Source organism: Balaenoptera borealis, assembly GCF_965194805.1.
Source record: "Balaenoptera borealis genome assembly, chromosome: 13".
In the NCBI taxonomy this organism is placed as follows: Eukaryota; Metazoa; Chordata; class Mammalia; order Artiodactyla; family Balaenopteridae; genus Balaenoptera; species Balaenoptera borealis.
Genome location: NC_138870.1, coordinates 20,145,324 through 20,167,359, shown reverse-complemented (window position 1 = coordinate 20,167,359; position 22,036 = coordinate 20,145,324). Strand labels below are relative to the sequence as shown.

General features: G+C 34.6%; 1 protein-coding gene across 8 annotated transcripts in view; it reads left to right on the top strand.

The window, feature by feature from the left end:
* The window catches only part of SOX5 (SRY-box transcription factor 5), a 993,423-nt gene that overhangs the window by 904,640 nt on the left and 66,747 nt on the right, over positions 1-22,036 (top strand). For 6 of the 8 annotated variants that reach the window (XM_082351965.1, XM_082351966.1, XM_082351963.1 and 3 more), the window contains one exon: positions 16,192-16,338. The exons of the other annotated variants lie outside the window; for them this stretch is intronic. In XM_082351965.1, coding sequence (XP_082208091.1) covers positions 16,192-16,338 — 147 coding nt within the window. The remainder of the gene's footprint in view (positions 1-16,191; positions 16,339-22,036) is intronic. 8 annotated transcript variants of the gene reach the window in all.

The following is a 22,036-nucleotide window of genomic DNA, read 5'->3' as shown; positions in this document are numbered from 1 at the left end:
TGGCTTTCTGCTCTGTCTACTGTCCTTGAATCCAACATTTCTTAGTTCATACTCAAGAGAGAGAACATTTGGTTTTTTTCTTTATATTAATTTCTCATCTTATTTTGTTGGAGCAATGGCTTAAGTATTTATTTTCTGCTTTTAAATTTATTTTTAAATTTTTGATTGTGACCCAAAACTTGCTAGTTTTTATTAATCTTACATATATTTATTTTTATTGTAGTAAAATATACATGGCATAAAATTTGCCATTTTAACCATTTTTAAGGGTACAGTTCCATGGCATTAAGTACATTCACGTGTTGTACTACCATCACCACTACTCATCTCCAGAACTGCTTCATCATTTCAATCTGAAAGTCCATACCCATTAAACAGTAACTTCTGATTTTCCCATACCCCTAGCCCCTGATATAACTACTATTCTACTTTTTGTCTCTATGAATTATCTATTCAAGATACCTCGTTATAAGTGGACTCCTACAATATTTGGCCTTTTGTGTCTGGATTATTCATTTATTATTATTATTATTATTCAACGTCTTCAAGGTTCATCCATGTTGTAGCATGTGTCAGAATTTCCTTCCTTTTTAAAGCTGAATAATATTCTATTGTTTGTCAGTTCATCTGTTGGTACATATTTGGGCTATTTTTACCTTTTGTCTATTGTGAATAATGTTGCTGTGAACATGGGTATACAAGTATCTGTTCTAGTCCCTGCTTTCAAGTATTTTGGGTATATCCCCAGAAATAGGATTGCTGGATCATATCGTAATTCTGTGTTTAATTTTTTGAGGGACTGACATAATGTTTTATAGAGACTTCACTGTTTTACATTTCTACCAGCAATGCACAAGGGTCCCAATTTCTCCACATCCTCGTGAACATTTGGTATTTTCTGTGTTTTTTGTTTGTTTGTTTTGATAATAGCCATCCTAATGGGTTTGAGGTGGTATTGCATTGTGATTTTGGTTTGCACTTCCCTAATGGGTAGTAATGTTGAGCATCTTTTCATGTGCTTTATTAGCCATTTCTATATCTTCTTTAGAGAAAGGAGAGTAAGATCCTTTTAATTGATTCCTGGATAATGTTTGCCTTTTCACTTTTCTCACTTTAGGTGGGCCTTTAATTAATATCTGTTGACTGAAAGAGAGATAAATGAACAAATGAGTAAAAGAATAAGTACTGTTTCCCATTATCATCCAGAGCATTTCAGTCTCAGTAACCACTAGATTTGCTACCCGGGGCAGGTTCCTTAACTTTGCTAGGCTACATTTTCATAATCTGTAAATGGGGATATTAATACCTGCCCCACTGGATTGTTATGCAGATTAAATGCTATGCAAAATACTTTTGAAACAGTGACATGTCAACATGAAATTAAAATTTGCTAATAAAAATGTTAATATTTATAATTATCTGTTTAAGTTTTATAATACTTAAATGCTGAGTGTTTCTTTGCTGTTCATATATTAGGAGTGCCCTCTTAAAATAATATGAAAAATCTTTTTAAAGTGTAAGCTTCACAGGAACTAGCAGTATCTTTCAAGAGATATTTGTTGACTAAACTAAAGAATGATGAACGAATGCATATTTGCGCACACACATACACACACACGCAGTTTTAAGTTGCCTTTGACCAGTGTGGCTTTTCTCATTACTAACAGTGAATCCAAAATACTGTGTTGCCTCAAACTCTGTTGGATTGATATTTAAAAAACCGTTAAGTCTCTGGTGAAGTATTGAGTTAAAGGGAAAGAGTAAGAGTTGGGCTTTGTTTTGTTTTGTTTTGATGTCTTAAAATAATAAATTATAGGTGATTTTATCTGAATTTTGTGTCTGACTTTTTTCTGATTAATTCTATTGCATTAGTAACACCATATCTCTTATTCTCTGTTGATAAAATAATAGTAATAATATTTACTAATTAAATTGATAAGGCTGTGATGTGGCGTTTATAGAGGGTTTTGTGACTCTTTCATTAAAGTTTGTGGAAAGTGTGATATACTAGAAAAGTACTGGATCAATGGTAAGTCAATTTGATGTTGATACACTTTAATGGGAAAATCTTCGCAATTATGTGAGAGGAAACACTAATGAAAAATATATGTTTCCTATACTAAACTATTTTCACTTTAAATCAGATTGACTTTATCTTCATTTTTAAAATCATCCTTTTAATTTTCAAGCTGGCTGAGATCTGAGGCTGGTGTTCACTTACTGATTTCAACCAAACATCGAAGTGTAGGATCAGAAGAGGAATAAAAGATGGTCCAGATAAAAAAGAGAAATGTTAGATTTTTTAAAAAAAGCTAATTTGTCACTTCATTCATTGAGTATGAACTGAATAGACTTCTAACCCTTAAAATACTTTTTTTTCCTCTTTTTATTGCCTGGAATCTTAAGAGCTTTATCATTTGCAGTCATAAAATGAAAATATACACCAAACCCTCAAAGGGCAAGTATGAAATTAAATTATATTTGGGCAGCTGTAACCTTTTAAAACGATCAGATTCCAGTTAATGTATTTCTTCCTGTTCCAAGTGCTGCCATGGTGTTTGATGGTGGGAAGCAGTCCAAAGGGCATTGGGAGATAATAAATTCACTGTAAATTTCACCCCAAGGCATGTCTCGATACACCAAGGCCTCCATTTAGCAAGGCTGACCTAAAACTCTTGTCACATCCAAAGGTCATTTAGGTTGGGGTTGGTGTGTCCCATCTATCTTTCCTTGATGTAAAGAGTGACAGTTGAAACAGGACTGAGCTCATAAACAGTCATCTGGATATGAAAAAGAAGCTAGCTTTGGAGTAGGTGGGGAAAGTGAAGAGAGAACTATCTTTTACAGCAGGACTGGCAAATACTGTGCTTTTTGCAAAGTCAGTGAAGGGTCGACACGCTCTCGTAGCTGCTGTTTCAGAGCAGCCATTAATTTGAAAGGGGCATTACTGGATTTGGTTGATTTAGAATCAGGTGCTTTTTCTTCTTGCTTTATATTTGTTTCCCAAAGCCTAGGGTGATTTTTAGTAAGTATTTTTTAGAAGAATGTAATATTTCCAATCTCCTTTTACTTTAAAATAATATTCCTTCCCCCATTTAAATCTGTTCTCTTCAGTTAATTTACAAGATGAACCAACACATGTGAACAAATTAGGAGAAAAATTGTTTTAAAGAAATGAAGCTTAATGTGGTACTGGAATATAGCAATTTTTTTCTATTGCCCACTTAATCATATACTTTTTTATTGTGGTAAAATATGCAGAACAATAAAATTTATCATTTTAACCATTTTTAAGTATACAATTCAGTAACATTAAATTCCTTCACAGTGTTGTATACCCATCACCAATATTTATTTCCAGAACTTTTTAATCATCCCATGGAAACTCTGTACCCATTAAATAATAACTCCCCATTCCCCATTCCCCCCCACCTTGCCTCAGCCCCTGGTAACTTCTATTCCACTTTCTGTCTCTATGAATTTGCCTACTCTGTGTACCTCATATAAGTGAATCATACAATATTTGTCCTTTTGTCTGGCTGATTTCACTGAGTATAATGTTTTCAAGGCTCATCAATGTTGTAGCATGTATCTCTCAATCATTACTTTTAAGAATGACTTCAGTTCTTTCAAAGACAATATTTTAAAAAGTTAAGAATCAGGGATATATAAATTACCAATTATAATAATCATAAGTAATATATAGTGTCATATGGAGAAATATTAGATAACTACTGGACAGATATAACAAGATTTAAGTCTTATAATTTTTCTTGGGGGAAAAACATTAAAATTCTTTTCATTAAGGCAGAGATCTCTGTTCATTGATATGTTCTAAGTGTCTAGAATTGTGCTTGGTGCATAATAGGTGCCCAAATAAATAAATATTGAATGAATCAATCAATTTAAGGAAGGAAAGCAGGAGTTACAACTGATTATTTCTGTGAACTACTTCGATGATATATGAGAAATATGGCCTGCACAATTGAAAAGGAAGCCTTTTGTGATCAGAGGAGCTAATGAAAGTCGAAATACACTCTAAATGCAAGGTGTATTTTTGTTATTTTAATTGATTTAAGAGTAATATGTGATTTGGGTAGTGCAAATAGTAGCCAATTTTAAATATGTTTTTCTTATATTTTTTAAATGGTCTAGAGAAATCAAGGAATTGAAGCAAAATACAGTTTTTAAAATATAATTAAATTCTTAGTATAAATTATACGGAAAAGAGCAAATATTTAAATAAGGATGAGACTCAAAATGTTGAAAATTTTATATCCAGATTTATTCTATAATTGATTTTGAATCAATTTTAAATCATGTAAAAAAAGTGATTAGGTCAACATCATTCTAGGTAAAAGTGGGTTATAGGTGAACCAAACCCTTCCAATCAGTTCTTCATATTATTGTATATCGAGACTAACCTTGTGGAAATGCAAATCTAGTTACATCATTCCTCTTTTTAAACTGTTCTAGCTTCCCATCTACCTTTCCAAACACCTCTCACAGTACACTGGAGCCTCACTGACCTTCTTCCAAGGCCCTGTATTTGTCTTGTTCTCTTCTACCACAAGGTTCGTCTGCCAATACTTCTTCCTGCTCCATGTATGTAGTTACATCATCTCATCCTTCTGATTTCTAACTAATCGTATTTATAGGGAAGCCTTTCCTGGTCTGTCTGACCATATTATAGCTCTCTCTTAAATGTTTCCCCAGCACCATGAGTTGAGAAGAAAACCAAACTGAGACAATATTTACTGGCAGTGACCAAGTGGAAGGAGGAAGATGAAAATGCTAGGAAAAATGTCCTCGGGTACTTCTCAATTCCTTCCTACCCTACATCTGCAGTACTGTAGTTACTATCAGAAGAGCCCAGTCTCTGTCAGAAGTACGATTAGAATTGCCCTCCCCAGGCTTGTTCATCTCTTTGCTCCAAAGCCCCAGACCCTACTACTATATCAGCATGACCGGAAAAGAGCTTCATAAGGCATAGAGGTTAAGAGTTATAAACTCTATTAAAAGACTTGGATTGTAACCTCAGCTTACCTGTGTGACTTCGGACAAATGACTTTTTCTTTCCCTGTGCTTTAGTGCCCTCCTCCACAAAATAATAATGTCTTTCCTAAGGTTGTTGAGAAGGTTCAGAGAGACATGGCCTGGGCCTGGCACACAGTAAGCTTCCTGTAAACTCTAGCTACTATGATTATTTTTGCTGCTGCTATTATCGTTCTGTATCCAATTTCTCTTGAAATTGAGATTAATTCATCTTAATGTTATGTACTCAAATAACCAACACTAATTAATATGCAATATTTCCTTAATCTTAATGGTTTACAATGAAAGAAATGAAGGAAAACATAAGGGGGAAATCCATAGGAAGAAGTCTTTTTAAATTTAACCCATCACATGTGCTGTCTATTAGTACTAGCAGTACAACAAAACAACTAAAGAAAACGAAAATCTTTAATGGTTGTGCGCTTTCTTCAGGGAAAGTAGAGTTCTGTCGCTAGAGATTAAAGAAGTTTTTTACTCTTGAAGCCTTTAACCCCTGGTCTTGGAAACTATCTTTGACTCAGAGCTTAGGAAAAACCTTATTACCAGTGGCCAGCAGGTAGGGGAATCCCAGTGGGGTAGAGGGAGATAAATTCATCATGTAAAGTTGAAGTTTGGAAAGCACCTTCACACTGTAACATTGCTACGCATATGGTAAGTTTATATGGTATGTAATAGAAAAGAGAATTTTAAGGGATACTCAGACTTCTAACACTACTAGTTACTTAACCTCGGGCAATTTATGAGCTTTCACTTTCCTCATTGAACACACAGAATTGTTATGGTGATCCCTGAAATAGCATAAAGACTAATAGCAAAGTGGGTGGTACATCATAGTCACTGAGAAAATCATAGATATTGCACTTCCTCTCCCAAATATGCCAAGTATTTTTAAGCTTTCAGCGAGTATGCATTCTGGAAGTGAATCTGTTTTTTATAATATACAAAATAATATATATAGTCTGATGTAGCATGAACTAACACTCATTTTCTTTTTGTTTTGAGTTAAAATGCTCACTGTTTTTAATGTTTTGATTACAATTATACACCCTCCCCCCCAACCTATGGGGATAACACGAACAATGATTTCACAATTATGAACTTAGCCAACGATAAGTGCTTGCTTTAAAATTCTTTCTGATAATACTCAGCTTTTCTATATTTAATGATGAATTCTTGGTAGCAAAAGATTTTTTTCCCCAGTAAACAAGCATTTCTGTGCTTATTGTTACTTTGAAAGGAATTTCAGCAGTGTTGTATTCCCATAAGTTAAACTAATTAAAGGTAGGAGTAGAGTCACTGATCTAGAAACGATTTGAAGAGCTTTCCAGCCAGTGTCCTCCTTACCTTGCCAAATGGAGGTGTACTTACTGGTTGGTGACCTCAGGAATAGCTGCAGTGTTCATCCTCCCACAGTAATGAACAGCAAGTCTGGAGTGGCATAAAAAGGGTCAATCGAATAGGTCATACATCATATGGGGAGGCAGATGTTGGAACATATTGTAATGGATTACTGTGCAGTATATGAAGATGGCTTGTGGAGTAGAAAAAACGAGGAAGGAGTGAGAAAGAGAGAGAAACTCTCAGTTGGTGTTTTCTTGCGTGACTCTTGCAGATATATCTGGTTCTTTAAGGAACTGCTTCAATTATAAAAGTCAAAATGTTTTTCTAGCTATTCAAGGTTTATTGGTGTGTAATAAAATGAAGAAAGCCTTTTAAAATCTATTTCATTGGAAGTGTTTCTTATTTATATGCTTCAGTATCTGCAGTGTGACAGAAACAGCGTGAGAGCATCATACCTGTGAAAAAGGTCTTCAGGTTTAAATAAGTTCAAATGTATTCTTTAATTTTTAGCAGGATGCCATCTTCACACCCCCTCAACACTACATCCCTCTTTGATAGCTCCGTATTCCAAGTATCACACTGAGTGGGACTGAATTTGGAATAAAATAATAAAGATTGTCTATGTATTATTAATATTTGGTGATGGCAGCTTTACATAGATAATATAGCTTTTGTACATGTATTTACTATAGCTTTTTAATAGTAAAACCACACTATAGCCAGACATAATATTTTACTTTTGTATTGTAACTTTTCCAAGACATATCACCCAGGAGTGATGTATTTAAGGAGATGCGAGTCATAATAGCAGTAGTTTCTGCCTTGGAGACCCTAGCAGGCAGCCCCATATTTCCTCAGGCAGGTTTTCCAAGTGGCTCACCGGTTCTCTCTAAAGGCAAAACATTCCTTTCTGAAGTGGATGACAATTGTTTTCCCCTTGTGGCTTGTCTTCCTGCAATCCTGAACTCATCTCTGTATGTCCGCTGACCATCCAGCCTTTCGGAGACTTTATCCACTCAAGTCATTTCCTTGCTTAACCTGCCATTGAAACTCTTATATTCCAACAGCTCCAGATGGTTCGTTTTTTAAATTATGCACCATTGATATACTATTAGTTATCCTTCATTCCCGCAAATCTGTACTGTCTGAATTTACTTACTCTTTTGGTTTGATACGTTTCTTTCTTTTCCTCAAGTTTCCTTAGGAATTGTGTCCAAATACACAAGATCCTGGATCGTCCACATTGCGTATACTTACTTGAACTTGCTTCTCCAAGCGACTCCAGTCCCTGCTATACCCAGACTATCACTCCCTTTGCTCCCTTGAGAATAACTCTTCAATTGCAATGCCAGACGGGAGATGAAGTTCAAATGCCTCCCAAATTCCTGCGGCACCTGTGATTCTCCCAATCACTTTTTCCCATGGTCTCCGGGAGATCTGGGGAAGCAACAGGAGAAATGCTTCATTCCCTCCAGCCCCCACCCCACTTACATACCACCAAGGAGGGAAGGAGAGAGCTCTAACCATCTACTCCCTTCCCCAAGCCTTTCACCCTCAACACAGACTTGACAAAGAGTCTCAGTCTTTAGAGCTGCCTGTCAACTCTGTCTAGTCTCCATTTCTTCCAGCAGTCCCCTTAGTGGTTAAAAAAAGTCATCGACTTTCAGAGCTCACTTTGATATGCTGGTGTTCCTTGATGGGTACAAAGGGTGCATGGTCCTTTATAATCGGTATTGTACTTCTCTACTAGGATTTTTGAAAATTAAAAAATTATTGTGTAAGTATATAAAAATTATATAAGAGGGAAATATGTTTATTTCTGTTACTTATTATTGTCATTATATTGTTTATCATTATGGACCTTTTGATAAAATCTATACACTGCTATTAAACTGGACCCTCACAGTCTCTCTGATAGGTTTTACTCTTTAAAATTGAATTCAGATGTCCAGAACTCTTACAACTCAACAATAAAATAACCCGATTTCTTAAAAGAGCAAAAGATCGGAATAGACATTTTACCAAAGAAGACATACAAATGGCTAGTAAGCACATGAAAAGATGCTCAGTGTCATCAGTCATTAGGGAAATGCAAATTAAAACCACAATGAGATACCACTTCACTTCTACTAGAATAGTTATGATCGAAAGACAGACAATACCAAGTTGTTGATGATAATACACTGCTAGTGGGAATGCAGAAAGGTTCAGCCACTTTAGAAAGTTTGGCAGTTCCTTGAAAAAGTAAACATTAACTTACCATATGACCTAGCAAAATCCAGTCCTAGGAATCGGGCAGCCAAGAGAAATGAAAACGCACAAAGACTTGTACTGGAACATTCATAGCAGGACTATTCATAATAGCCTAAAATTGGAAACAAACAAAATATCCATCAACTGGATAAATGGATAAAGAAATATGGTATATCAATACAAATGAGTACCATTCAGCAATATAATGGAACAGACTACTTACACGTGCTACAACATGGAGGAACCTCAAAAACATGCTAAACGGAAGAAGCCAGATCTCTTTTTTGTTCAGTCTCCTCCAGCCCTGCCCCAGTAGTGTTGACTGCAAAAGAAGATTGCCTCACATCTAACCTAGGGAAAGTAGAAGGAGTGCGTACTTTTATTTTAAAAAGGGAAGAGGAAAGTTTCTCTTAAAAGTTCCCTCTATGGTATATAGGAAAACCTTAAATACTTAAATATATTTTGTTGGTGGATTTAAAAGTTAACTTTATGACTTTGCATGTTATGTTCACTTACCTGGAATATCTTTCCATTCTAACTTTCTCTTGCAACTTCCTTGAAGACGCCTATCTAGCAGGGCTGCAGCTGGGCCCCACCTTAGCAGCGCTTTAGAAGATAGTCACAGCCAAGAAAGGTATCCCATCTAGGGCAAAACCATTCATCTTCTCTTGAATGGAGCTGGGGGTAAGAAGAGCAGGCACGCAGGCTGTGGACCTAGTCTAAAAACACCAAGGAGAGCAGGAATCGAAATTCACATCTGCCCTCCACATCATTTCTGTGTGTGGAGGGGAAAATACGCATAACATAGAATTTGCCATCTTAACCATTTTGAAATGTACGGTTCATTGGCATTAAGGACATTCACATTGTTGTACAACACATCATCAGCATCCATCTCCAGAACTTTTTCATCTTCCCAAATTGAAATTCTGTACCTATTAAGCAGTTACAGCCCTTCCCGCCTCCCCACCCGACCCCCAGCTCCTGGGAGCCACCGCTCTTTATGTCTCTCTAAAAACGACTACTCTAGATGCATCATATAAGAGGGATCATACAATATTTGGTCTTTTATCATTGGCTTATTTCACTTAGCATAGTGTCTTCAAGGTTCATCCATGTAGAAGCATTTGTCAGAATTCCCTTACTTCTTAAGGCTGAATAATATTCCACTGTATGTATATGACACACTTTGCTTATCCATTCCCCCCTTGATGGACACTTGGATCTCTTCCACCTTTTGGCTACTGTGACTAATGCTGCTGTGAACATGGGTGCACAAATATCTGTTCCAGGCCCTGCTTTCAATTATTTGGCATATATACCCAGAAGAGGGATTGTTGGATCATATGGTAATTCTGTTTCATTTTGTGAGGAATTGCCATAGTGTTTTCCAAAAGTAGTTACACCATTTTATATTCCCAGCAGAAAAGCTCAAAGGTTCCAATGTCTCCACATCCTCACCAATATTTGTTATGTTCAGGGTTTTTGATAATAGCTGTCCTAACGGATTGTGAAGTGGTATCTCATTTTGGTATTCATTTGCACCCAGCTATTTTGAAGGTGTGTTTGTCCAGATGGCAAAATGAAACATATTTTATTAAACACATCATTAGCTAGATTTGTAAATTGTAAATTTTTATATATTTGGCATGTGAGTTTCTATTTGCACTTTTGCCCTGGAATCCAACAAATTTAAGGCCTATTGTGTTTTTCATGCAATATGCTCGAATAACCTCAAAAAGAAGAGCTGACAGTATTAGAGCAAGAAGTCCATGTTTTAACTCAAGTTGCTCTGATAATTTTCTGTGAAGAAACATTATGAAAAATAATGTGCAAAGCAAATTTATTCACATTGAAACATGCTGATATGTTTTGAAAGATTTTTTTCAGTACATTAGTTTCTCTTTAAACTCCACATTTAAGATACATTACGAAGCTGAAATTAAGCCATAAAGATAACACTTATGGAGCCTTGAAATTGCTTTCTGAATTTTTTTCTCACAAATGTTATGCCTTGTCCCTGCCCTTAAAAAAACAAACATGCTTTTCATATACATCGTATCTAACATAAATCTCTCAGGTTAGATTTAAGCTTTAGAAGTACACATTTATCAACTTTTAAAATCATAATAAGCCACAACACACACATTTTAAAATCTCTAATCCAAACAGTTAACACATTGTAGACATATTAACTTTTATTGCCAGATTTCAGTCACTACACTTAAAAAAAAAATCACCTCCCATTTCTGTACATATATTTGCACTTCAAGATGCTATTAACAAGGGAGTTTTTAGCTCTGTAACGTTCTTTTTGAAGATTTAGGTCTATATGTGTTTGCTTAGGTGAGAGTTTAGAAATGACTACTACTTATTTCTGAGAGCTTTCTTGATCACCACGTGTGCTAAAGGACTTCTTCAACTTTCAGCCCTGTACCTCTTTAAATTCTTGGGATAGTTAAAACAACCTCATTGGTCTCATTTAATTAAATGTTAAAATATGTAAAATTCATTTACAGTTATAGTACACCTCTTTTTTCTCTCTCTTTATGTATCAGTGTTTGATATGAAATTTCATTTGGAAAAAGTGATCCTACTTATAAAATAATTTTAAACAATTAACTTAGCAAAAACAATATTAAGCGGTTGTGCAGTGTGTTAGCACTCTTCACTCAGATCATGGAATCTTTTTTTTTTTCCTTTTTCATTTTCACAACTGTTACTTCAACTCAAACTTTCATTCAAATTACTGCTGCTAAATTTTGATAACCTCATAACTGATATTACTCTTTATCTTATCTTAACTAAAACAATATGTATGTTTTAGTTTAAAACATATGTATTGCTCTCAAACATTCAGTGGCTTTCTCTTGCCTACATATTAAATTTAAACTGTTTTGCTTATATTTCACGATTTTCTGTAAGTTGAACTTAGCCTGCACCCAGTACTGTTTTGTTCTTCCCAAGGTTTGCGCTCAGTTAGGTCACTGTTCTGTCTACCACCTACTCTCTCACCTACTGTTCCACACCATCCTCTCTATTCCCTTTGCAACAGCCGGGTCATTCCTGCTCCTGTCCCTGGCTTTAGACTGTGCTCCCTCCCTAGAATGCCACCTCTTTTATTCTGCTCAGCTTAGCTACACCTCTATAATGAAAGCATATCAGAATGCACTGATTCATTTCCTTTTTTGTCATGCCTTTAACAGTGGCATATAGTTACATACAGTACACTTATATTCTCAATATTTTATGTGTACCAGTGTTGACTTAGGGAGGAAACTATGTTTATGCATTTTCTGTATCCCCCACGGTACCTAGCACAGTCCAGAGTCTGTAGTAGGAGGTTAGCACGTAAATATTACCTAGTTCTTACTTGGTATAATTAATCCATTAATAATCATAACTGTTACTTATTGATCAAGTGAGTGTTTTATGCACAGTATGTGATGTATTTCTCACAGCAACCATGCAAGGTCAGTTTTATTTATCCCTGAATTTGCAGATTAAGGAATTGTGGTTCAAATTGGTCACCCAAGGTCACTAGCTCAGAGCTGGGGTTAGAATTGTGGTTTGCCTTCCTTTTAACTGTCCCTCGAAAAGTAGAAATGGTCCTTGAAGGAGCTTAAAACGCTGAAGAGACAAAGATGTAGTTTTATGGAACAGTTTGAGACAAAAGTGAGAGTTACTTATATGTATAGATAGATATATAGAAACATACTTATGAGCACATTAGCACCAAGACCCTAAGTAACCAATGAATAGATTCCAACCTAATTGTATGTGATTGTCTCCATTAAAAAAGAAAAAAAAATCATTTTCTGAAGTAGGTGTAGGGATGGGGGAAGGGAAAGGGAATGAGAATGCAATATTTTAAGTAATACAAAGAATAGAAAACCTAATGCTCTGTGGGGTTGGGGAGTTTTAGAGATCAAACCAAACCCCTAACATATCCGTTTCAAGATAAGGGTCAAATTATTCTTCAAGGTAAAAAAGTGTTATTCTGTTAGTCTGGTTAACATCATGCCCTGAGTGTTCTCCTTAATCTTCAGCTTTTTATGTTTAGGATCTCTCAACTTCTTTCTGATGTTAAGAACAACTTGACTGTTTTTTATAAAAGTACATTTATCATACTACACCTTATATTTAACTCCGGGTTTTCTCTACTATCCTTTAAAGAAAAATGTGAGCCAGGTTTTTGTTTAAACATTTTTATTTATATATAATTACAAGTGACTATAATTATATATGTACATAATATGTAAATGAGTTCTGTAGTTCACAGGATGCTTGTTACTTCAGGTGGCTTTCCAGTCCCCACAAATTTCATGCCCCTTCCCGCTCACCAAGGTCAGCCAGTGATTCTGAGTTTATAGACCTCCCTCAGTACAGATACCTACATGACTCTTGATTCTGCTTTAAGAACATTTAATAAATGAAATAAAATACTAATCATCTCTAGACTTTCTTGTTTTAATATCAGTCAATACACATCTTAATGGATAGACAAATGGATTTAGTTTTTTGAAAGGTTGAATTAAAATAAGTCTCAGCAGCATTTAGTTTTTAAGTTGCCTACCCTTGATATATAACCAGGTATGAAAACCACTGTCAGCTTCTTTAAATCTACTGAAAATTTGTTTTAACTTGTGAATGGCCAAATTAGGTCCCAGCAGTATTAAAATTTCTGGTTTATTTTACTTGTGCAGACCCAAAGTATGTTAGATTCTCTGAAACTTGAGGCCGTTTTATGCTTCTGTAATATAATGTAAATTTAAGGAACACATATATTTGACACAAATTAAAATATATTGAAAATAGATCTTTCCTACTTCCAAACCTTGGCAAACTAGGAAGATCAGATGTGTGTGGTGGGAAATGTAATGATCTGGAAATAGTGGAAAGTTAATCACAGTTGGGGAAAAGTAGGTCTATATATCGACCCTTTGCATAGAGAAAGCCAAATATGAGGAAGGGGATATGTGAGATTGGGGGGAATGAAGTGCTACTTAATGTTAGCCATACTGAATGAGTAATAAGATTATGACTTTTTCATCATTAATTACTTTAACTCTCTGTGTTTTGTAAAAATACCAGTTACTAGTATACTGTTCTAGTAAAAATATGTATTTAAATGGGCCCATGTATTTTCCAAATTTATCTTCTTTTCTACTCAAAGGAATTTTTTAGGATAATTCAACTGAGGTAAACCTTAATTTCATATTTAAAAGGTTAAAACAATGCATTTATTTGAATGAAGGAAGAACATGTATGATTTTTTTTAATTCCAAGTATATACCATCTCCTACCTTTAAATTCATTAAAGTGTTTGGGAACCTATTTATACTTCTATTTTTAATAGTAGTTCTAATACTTCTTTGGAAGTTGTGAATCTGTAGTGATTTATGTTTAAACATTTAATTACCTTTTATGAGTGACTGGTCCATCTATTTAATAATCTAATTAATACAAATAGTCAATATTTTTTCAATATTTTGAAATAATTTTTTAATAATCAAATTCAAATTTTGAATAACTATTTTGTTCACATTTTTCCTTTTAGCTACGGAGGTTAAAATATCCCATGTCATCTTTAGTAATTATGGAACAATTTTATATTTTGTGTATACTAAACCAGAAATATGTGTTGTTACCTTCTAGGAATAATAGGCACTGGAATCGTTTTTAAAGACAAGGATATAATATACAGTACAATGTGAAATTTACAATATGTAATACAGTTATCCAGCCAGTATTTTAAAATTCAGTACACTGGAAAAAATTTTAATTTGCAAAGTGATATCCTGGGTTATTGGTTATTTTCTTAATGGCTTCATAAACAGTTCAGGATGATGATGGAAGAAATTACTTCGTGAATCGCAGAATTTAAGACACAGGTTTTTAACCCAAGTGTGGGAAATGTGTCATTTCTGATACTTTGAAAATGGTACACTCCCACTCATCATATTTGACATCATATCCTTTTACTTTGTATGTAATCTATTTAAGACTTATGAATTAAATCTTATTCTTTCTGATTGACTGGGGTAAGAAATAACATAATTCTAATGCATGCAAAAAAAATTTGGGGGGTGGGACAGTCATTACTGATAGTATAAATATACTTCTCTGGTGTTTCTTTTGTCTGGAATGTATCTTGCATTAGTTGACATAAAACAATAAGCTATAATTTTAAAAATAATTTTAATGTCCTGTTTTCATTTAGAACAAAGCATCTAGAAACTCTGAAAAATGTAAATATATGTTCATGTATATAAATGCCAGTCTTCAGTCTTCATTATTTCATTTATAGAGAGACCCCACTTATCAGAGTCTCTGGCTTATCCTGAGCAGTTTCAGCCTTTGAAATTTCCCTTTCAGAGAAAAACCAAGATAATCCAGAGAACTATTTCACAGCACTTTTCCTTGGGAGCTTTTTTCTTTAACATCAGTCTTTTTATTATGGAAGTTCTAGCTTGCATAGTAAAAGCTATCCATGAAATCTTAAGACAAATGAGAAATAAGAAATTGGGTTGTATTTTAAATATATGTACGCACATATATATGTATATATATGTGTGTATATCTATACACTTATTTATTAATATTTGTATATGTGTATATAAATAATTGCTTCTTCAATCAGATTTTCACAAACTGCTAAATGGAGATGGAAGAGTATTAATCTAAACATTTGATATGACTCTTTGAATCTAAAGCAACCTCCATGTTTTAAGATACTACATGATACGGCTATCATCATCAAGTAAAATTTTCCCTTATTATTAAATTGATTTGTTGAAGAATTTTTATTGGTCATTTAATAAGAATTACTATGTGATGGCTTAGCCGAAGAGTGTGTGATTTAGATAGTATTCCTTAAAACCCTAATCCTCAAGATTATCTCAAGTTTGTCTGTGTTTATATATCATGAAGTAAAGTGGCATTCTGGCAAGCATCCAGTTAACTTTTATCAACTGAGGTAGACTGACCCGATAATGTGCTTCAAATAGTCCCCTTCCATTCCCTCCCAGTGGCTTTTTTGTATTTCTACACAGCTAATAATCAGGAAAAAATTGTTGCAGGTGCCCTTTTCAGCAAGTCAAAGAAAGGAAATATACAGGGCTTGAACCCATATGGATAGTAAGAAAATTACTTGGCGTATGAAGCTTCATTCTTTTGTAACACACCGTGTAAATTTTTAAATGGTTAAAATAAAGGTGTTAACCATATAGTGTGATATACTTTTCCTCCACTGATGTTGGCAAAGAGTAAATACGGATGACTGTTACTTGTTTTCAGTCCCTGTATATACTGACACTAAAATTCCTTATGTGTGGTATCTGTCATTTCTCCCCTGAGTAGTAGGTCGTGAAAGTTGAGGTGACAGTGTCTTTCTTTCAGTATTCCGGGGCACAAACAAAAATACCCAATTGGAAAAATACCACATCTTATTACAGGTGTTTTCTGGGAGGCGCATTTATTTTATTACTCAGTCCTTTTTTTCTCTCTCTCCCTCCCTCTCTGTCTCCCTTTCTTCTGTAGCAGTTATATGCTGCCCAGCTAGCCGCAATGCACGTGTCTCCAGGAGGAAAGCTCCCAGGCATACCCCACGGCAACCTTGGTGCTGCTGTGTCTCCTACCAGCATTCACACAGACAAGAGCACAAACAGCCCACCACCCAAAAGCAAGGTACCCTTTTGAAGAAACTACATGTTTTGACATTTAGAGTGTCCTTTTCATTCAGTGAGATTTACTGAATATCTATTATGTGCCAGCAACTGGGCTAAACTCTAGATCTCCAAGGAAATAATAGTCTAGTAGGCTCAGTAAGGAAGGTGTCCCTATAAATTTGCATGCATACCTTTAGTCACTCGTTTATTCAACAAACATGCATTTATAGTAGGAAATGTGAGTGACACAAATATCTGTAAGGTAGGTGTGCTGTCATCAAGAATTTTACAGTCTTATAAAATAGATAGCCATCCTCTACGATACAGAGTCTTAGAAGGAGTTACAGATAAAGTGCATTGGAAGTTATTAGGACAAAGAGATTATTACCTTCAGCGAGAGATCTGGGAAAAGTTTCCCAAAGGTGCAACTGAAATAGACCTTAATATATGAGTATGATTAGTGCATACAGAAAATGTTTTATATAAATATCAATAACTGTTATTATGAGGTATAGTATAGACATAATTTTCGATGTATTATTCAGCCAATGAGATGATCATGTACAGATAGGAAGATAATACCAGTGTTGAAAGTAAAACTGTTTAGAAATAGTTTTGTTTTTAGAGCTAAGGAAACATTTCCTGAGAGAATGTAGAAAAGGATCAGGAGAGTTTCAGGTAATTTGTTTCTTGGCTCAGAAGAAGAGAGAAGCAGAAAAATTCATTTGAATTTCTTTGTGATTTTTAAGATCTTACCTAGATGATAGTATATGAATATATTAAACTTTCTGTGGAAAAAGTAAAAAGAGTAACCATAAAATAATTTTTCCTGACATTAATCAGGGAAATAATCACACATATTTTCTAACAATTAGAAAATATTAAGTAGAAAACTGATAACAGTTAATTTACCCCCAAAATAATACTGTTTTGTCTTTTGCTGAATTACCTAGAAAATTGATTCTGCTCTTCATTTCATGAATTCATGTTGAAATGTCTAAAGAGTAATAGGCTAAGAGTAGTCACAACAGTTGAAAAAATACACAGAGAAAAAATTAGAAAGTATTGCAAAAGAAAAAAACAATCGAATTTTTTTACTCCTTCCGTAGTGCCCTGGCAGGTGCTTTTCACAGTCAGTGTATTAATCCAGAGTAGAAATTGGGAAAGAGAAGAGATGGGTTGGGAAAGTGTCCTCCAGCCTCCATCTCCCCGAAACCTCCAAGTGTGTTTTTATATAGTAAGAGATAAATACATTTGGAATTGTAAGTGAACCTGCACAAGGACCTTAGACCTCACCAGCAACATGTGCAAATATATAGTGCAAAACATTGTACTTACTACTGTGATATTAGGAAATATGCATAAGCCACTTTTAAGAGCTCTTTCTGCTGTGTAATGGACCTTGCATGTTCTGTGCTTGATGTATACCTAAGGCCTGGTCTGCTTTTCTTCATGATCACAGCAGAACATATGTTTTTAAAACTTGGTAATAATTATAACATTTATTAAATATAATTTAATTTTAAAGCAGTGAGGTTTTGGTGTCTCCGTGGACCAGCAGTTTTAATGTATTGCGTGTACAGGCTAACACTGAGAAAAATAAATAGCTGTAACAGCACCGTCACTGTCACACACAAGTAACTCTGTGAGGTATCATTCTGGGTTTTTTCCCATGACTTATTAATGTGATTTCACATCATGTTTTATAATGATGCTTTACATTAAGACGTTTCATCTTATGATTTTACAGTATATAGTTCACTTGTAAAGGACTAATGGGTTTTTCCTGGTTCCTAGAATTACTTTTTATCATTAATATCGTCTCTCCAAATGACTTAACTCAAATAATCATGAAGCTTTTGATGTCAGTCAGACTCATCCATTTATGCATCTGTTTATTTGTTCATTCATTCATTCATCCATTCAAATGTTTATTGAGCACTTGCTATGATACTGTCTTAGGTAACCATGGCAAATGTAAAAGTGACTGAAAGTTGGCCAAGATTAGGACACTGCTTTATGAGCTATATGGTTCCAGGCATTCATAGAACTCCACAGACTGGATGCAAAGATTGATTATTTCAGTAATGTTAGGACTCTGCCATATTCTATGGTTTTAAACACCTCCATTTGTTTAGTACTAGTAAAAAAGTGGATTGTGTTTCTATAAGCTATGATTATACATAATTTTAAAAATATATTTATAGTTTATCGGTAAATTTCACTTTTGGAAAATTAGCCTTCATGAATTTTCTATCATATAAAGTTTAAGAAAACCATGGATGTTGTATTTTTTCCCACCTACAATTATTGTAAAATACACAAAAAGTTTAACCCAGAATAAAGTGCCTCTTTTTAAGTAACAACCACGATTTAATAAAAATATGTCCTTTCTTTGCTCATTGCCCTCTAGCACACTGTCTACCACCATTCTTATTGTCAGAAAAGATGTCTTAAATGTGCTTGGTGTTTTAGCTAAGCAGTAAAGTTTACTGGGTTAAAAATAGCCAGACCAATAAATATTACTGTTGTCATTTTAATGAAGAACATAGCTAAAAAAATACAAGCAACAATAAATAAAGAGGTCCCATTTCAATACATGAATTTAGTTTCTTAGAGGCTGGAATTGACATTTATACATGGTATAATAAACATTTTGCCTTCACAAAGCCATTTTAGTTATATATAAATTGTTATCATTTATTATTATATATATATTTTGAAACAATCAATTCTTAGTGTCCTGGGGGCATTTTCTGTGTGTTTTATTGGTGGATTTTCGTGTCTGTCTTACTATACAATAGAATTATTTTATTTAGCTTTGTGTTATCTGCCTACCTACCTGGCATAAGCCAAACTGATGATTTATGTTGAAAGTACCTTTATTGTACTTTGAATAGAAAAATAGAATCATAAGCCACATCTAGGTGATGATGTAAGGAAAATGATCTTATTGACAGCTGTCAAAAATCAACCATGTTCTCTGGGTTTTCTTGCCTGCCCTTCTTCCTAGATTTGCCTTTGACTCACAACTCCAGAGAAGGACACAAACAAAACTTATTTGCAATTTGCAAAAAATGGAAGGGGGGAATCAAAGGGAAGGGGCTCCAAAAGACTGTAAAATTGTACAGCATGAGTCCTCTGATGCATGCTGTTTTCAATCTGCTGTGTGCCAGTTGGAGGCTTGAGGGGGTTGTGCGTGCGCTAGAAAGGATAATGCTGAGAAATGATAGAGTGGCTGTGACCTCCAAGCTCAGCCTGGAAATCCAAGACATTGATTTCACTTAGCATTCCTGCTGAGAAATCTGGCGGAGTTCAGTTGTAATAAAAGAACAAGATTCTGTTCTAATGGTAATGGCGTATGACAGACATATCACTTTGTCTGTCCTCAGCACCAGAGAGAGGAGAATTGGAGAAAGGTCACCTGATCTTCCCGTGGTGTTGTACGAGTGCTGTACTGAGCTTTGAACTGCCACTTAGGAACATAATTATTTATAATATTAAATGGCAAAGAAACCTTTAGAGGACTCACAGTGACCCTCTAAAAACTGCAGACAGGAAGTGTGTACCATAAACGTGAAAACACAAAAAGAAATCTGCTCTCTTCAAAATCTGCACTGGAGAACTTGGATAGCGTTGCTGGTTGAATTATATGTCTTTAAACTTACTGTTTTGAACGGTTTTCATTAATGCCTGACATATTGTCATTGCTTAACTTTTCCTTAATTTTTATGCCTTGATTATATTATGCACAGAGACAAGAATTTTTTTTATAATGTATTTTGCCAAAGGTTGAAAAATTAAGGCTATCAGCAGGTTTTAAAAATTTCTCAGGTTTTACATCTTTCTTAATACATGTACACTTGTCTCTTTAGCACTTATTTAATTTTTTCCCCTCTGGATCCTACTACCGGACTAATTTTTTTATATTTAGTTCTTCAGGGATATTCTCCTAGCTCATGCGTATCCTCACAGCTGAGTTTATAGCTAAATATTGATAAAAGAAAGAAAACTTTGAAAGTATGAAATCTTGAACTTATGTGTACAAGAGATCAAGTTTAAAGGAAATTTTAGAAATAATTCTATTTCTCGTATTAAGGAAAATTATTTAAAGTATTGTTTAGCAGTATTGGTCCTTGCATCTCATAGACGATATTGCTTCTCTGAATCTGCTTATATTGCTTAACACATGTTTAAATTGATTTGTTTATAGTTTAGCGTTCTGCCACAGAATGGACACAATTTATTCAGTGACTTTCATTTTTGCACCACATATTTCTTTATTTTAATGGTTTTCTGCATTGTTTGCTGCAATCTTTTAAAAAACCTAGATAGCCTTTCTTTTGTGATAGTAATTGATCTCTTGATAATATTTGTTTGGTAAGAATAAGTTATTTCTTTTAAAAATAACAGAATCAATATCAGCCTTAAAATAGTTATCTTAGGAGGAGGAGTATTTTTACTTGGTTTCACATACAACTCACTCAATTGTTGGTAATGAATAAGCTTATAATTTCCATGTTGTCAGGAAATCCTCATATGTCATAGATGTGCTAACCATCTGAACTTCACATTTTAAGTGTTTTGCTATTGCAAAAGTAGCCACCTCTTGGGAAAATTTTAAGTGCAACTTGTAAATACTATGAAACGTCTCTTGGTATTTGATGAAAACTTATATATGGCCTGCAGCTAACCAAGAGTAGTTAGATTGAAAAGCTGATGACAAGAGAGAATTCCTGGGTGCTTTTCTTTTAACCTTGCTCTGACCCTAGTCATACCCCTGGTCGCAGTTGTGTCTCTGTCAATGACAGGAGCACATAGATTGTCCAAATCAGTTTTTTTTGTTCTTTTCAAATACTTCTGGCAGTGATGTTCTCATTTGCTCAGCAGTAGCACCTGGGAGTTAGGACAAGGAAAACAAATATTTTTCCAACAAGCCAGAAAAAGCCCTAGCCAGCTGACCAGACACAATCAGTTACTTTCAGGGGCAATATCCTTATACATAATTGTTTCAAATTCAGAAGCAAGAAGTGGAACTGTATTGTTTTATCTGATCCTCTTTCACAGACACAGAAATGAAGATCTTTTCTGAATTAGTAGCCAGGTGCTTGTGTTAGTAATGTCAGGAGTGCCATGACTCCTCTTAGGGCACCTATTTTTTGCTATAATGGTTCCAATCACATAGTTTCATGCTAGCAAGTAAGCATTTTATCAGTACACACTGATCTACAGGGTAGAATTTTATAGTTTAATACTATAAGTCACAAACTGTGGTACATATACACACAAGATTACTTAGCACTGTATGTTGGGAGTATGAGAAATCAGAGGATAATCATGATTCATCTTAACTGAAAATTAGTTCTAACAGGAGATTTAGGGAATGCAGTTTTTTGCTAACTTTGGGACAGTGGTCTGTATTGCCAGTTGGGGGAAAGGCTCACTACACAAGTGCACATGCAGCCTAACCGCAACCAAGTCAAACCACCACCACACTAACTATAAAAACACTATTTTTAATATTTGACAAAAACATCCTTTCAAGATAAAGCAAAAGACATCAAAGAGATTTCATAAGTTTGAAATTGACCAGGAAGTACTAAGGCCTCCACAGTAGTAGTGCCAATCATGAGAAATTCAGAAAGCACTGCTCAACATAATCATAACTTCGGTTAATAGTTTCACATTTTATCTGGCCATATAAAATTTTTAGTAGT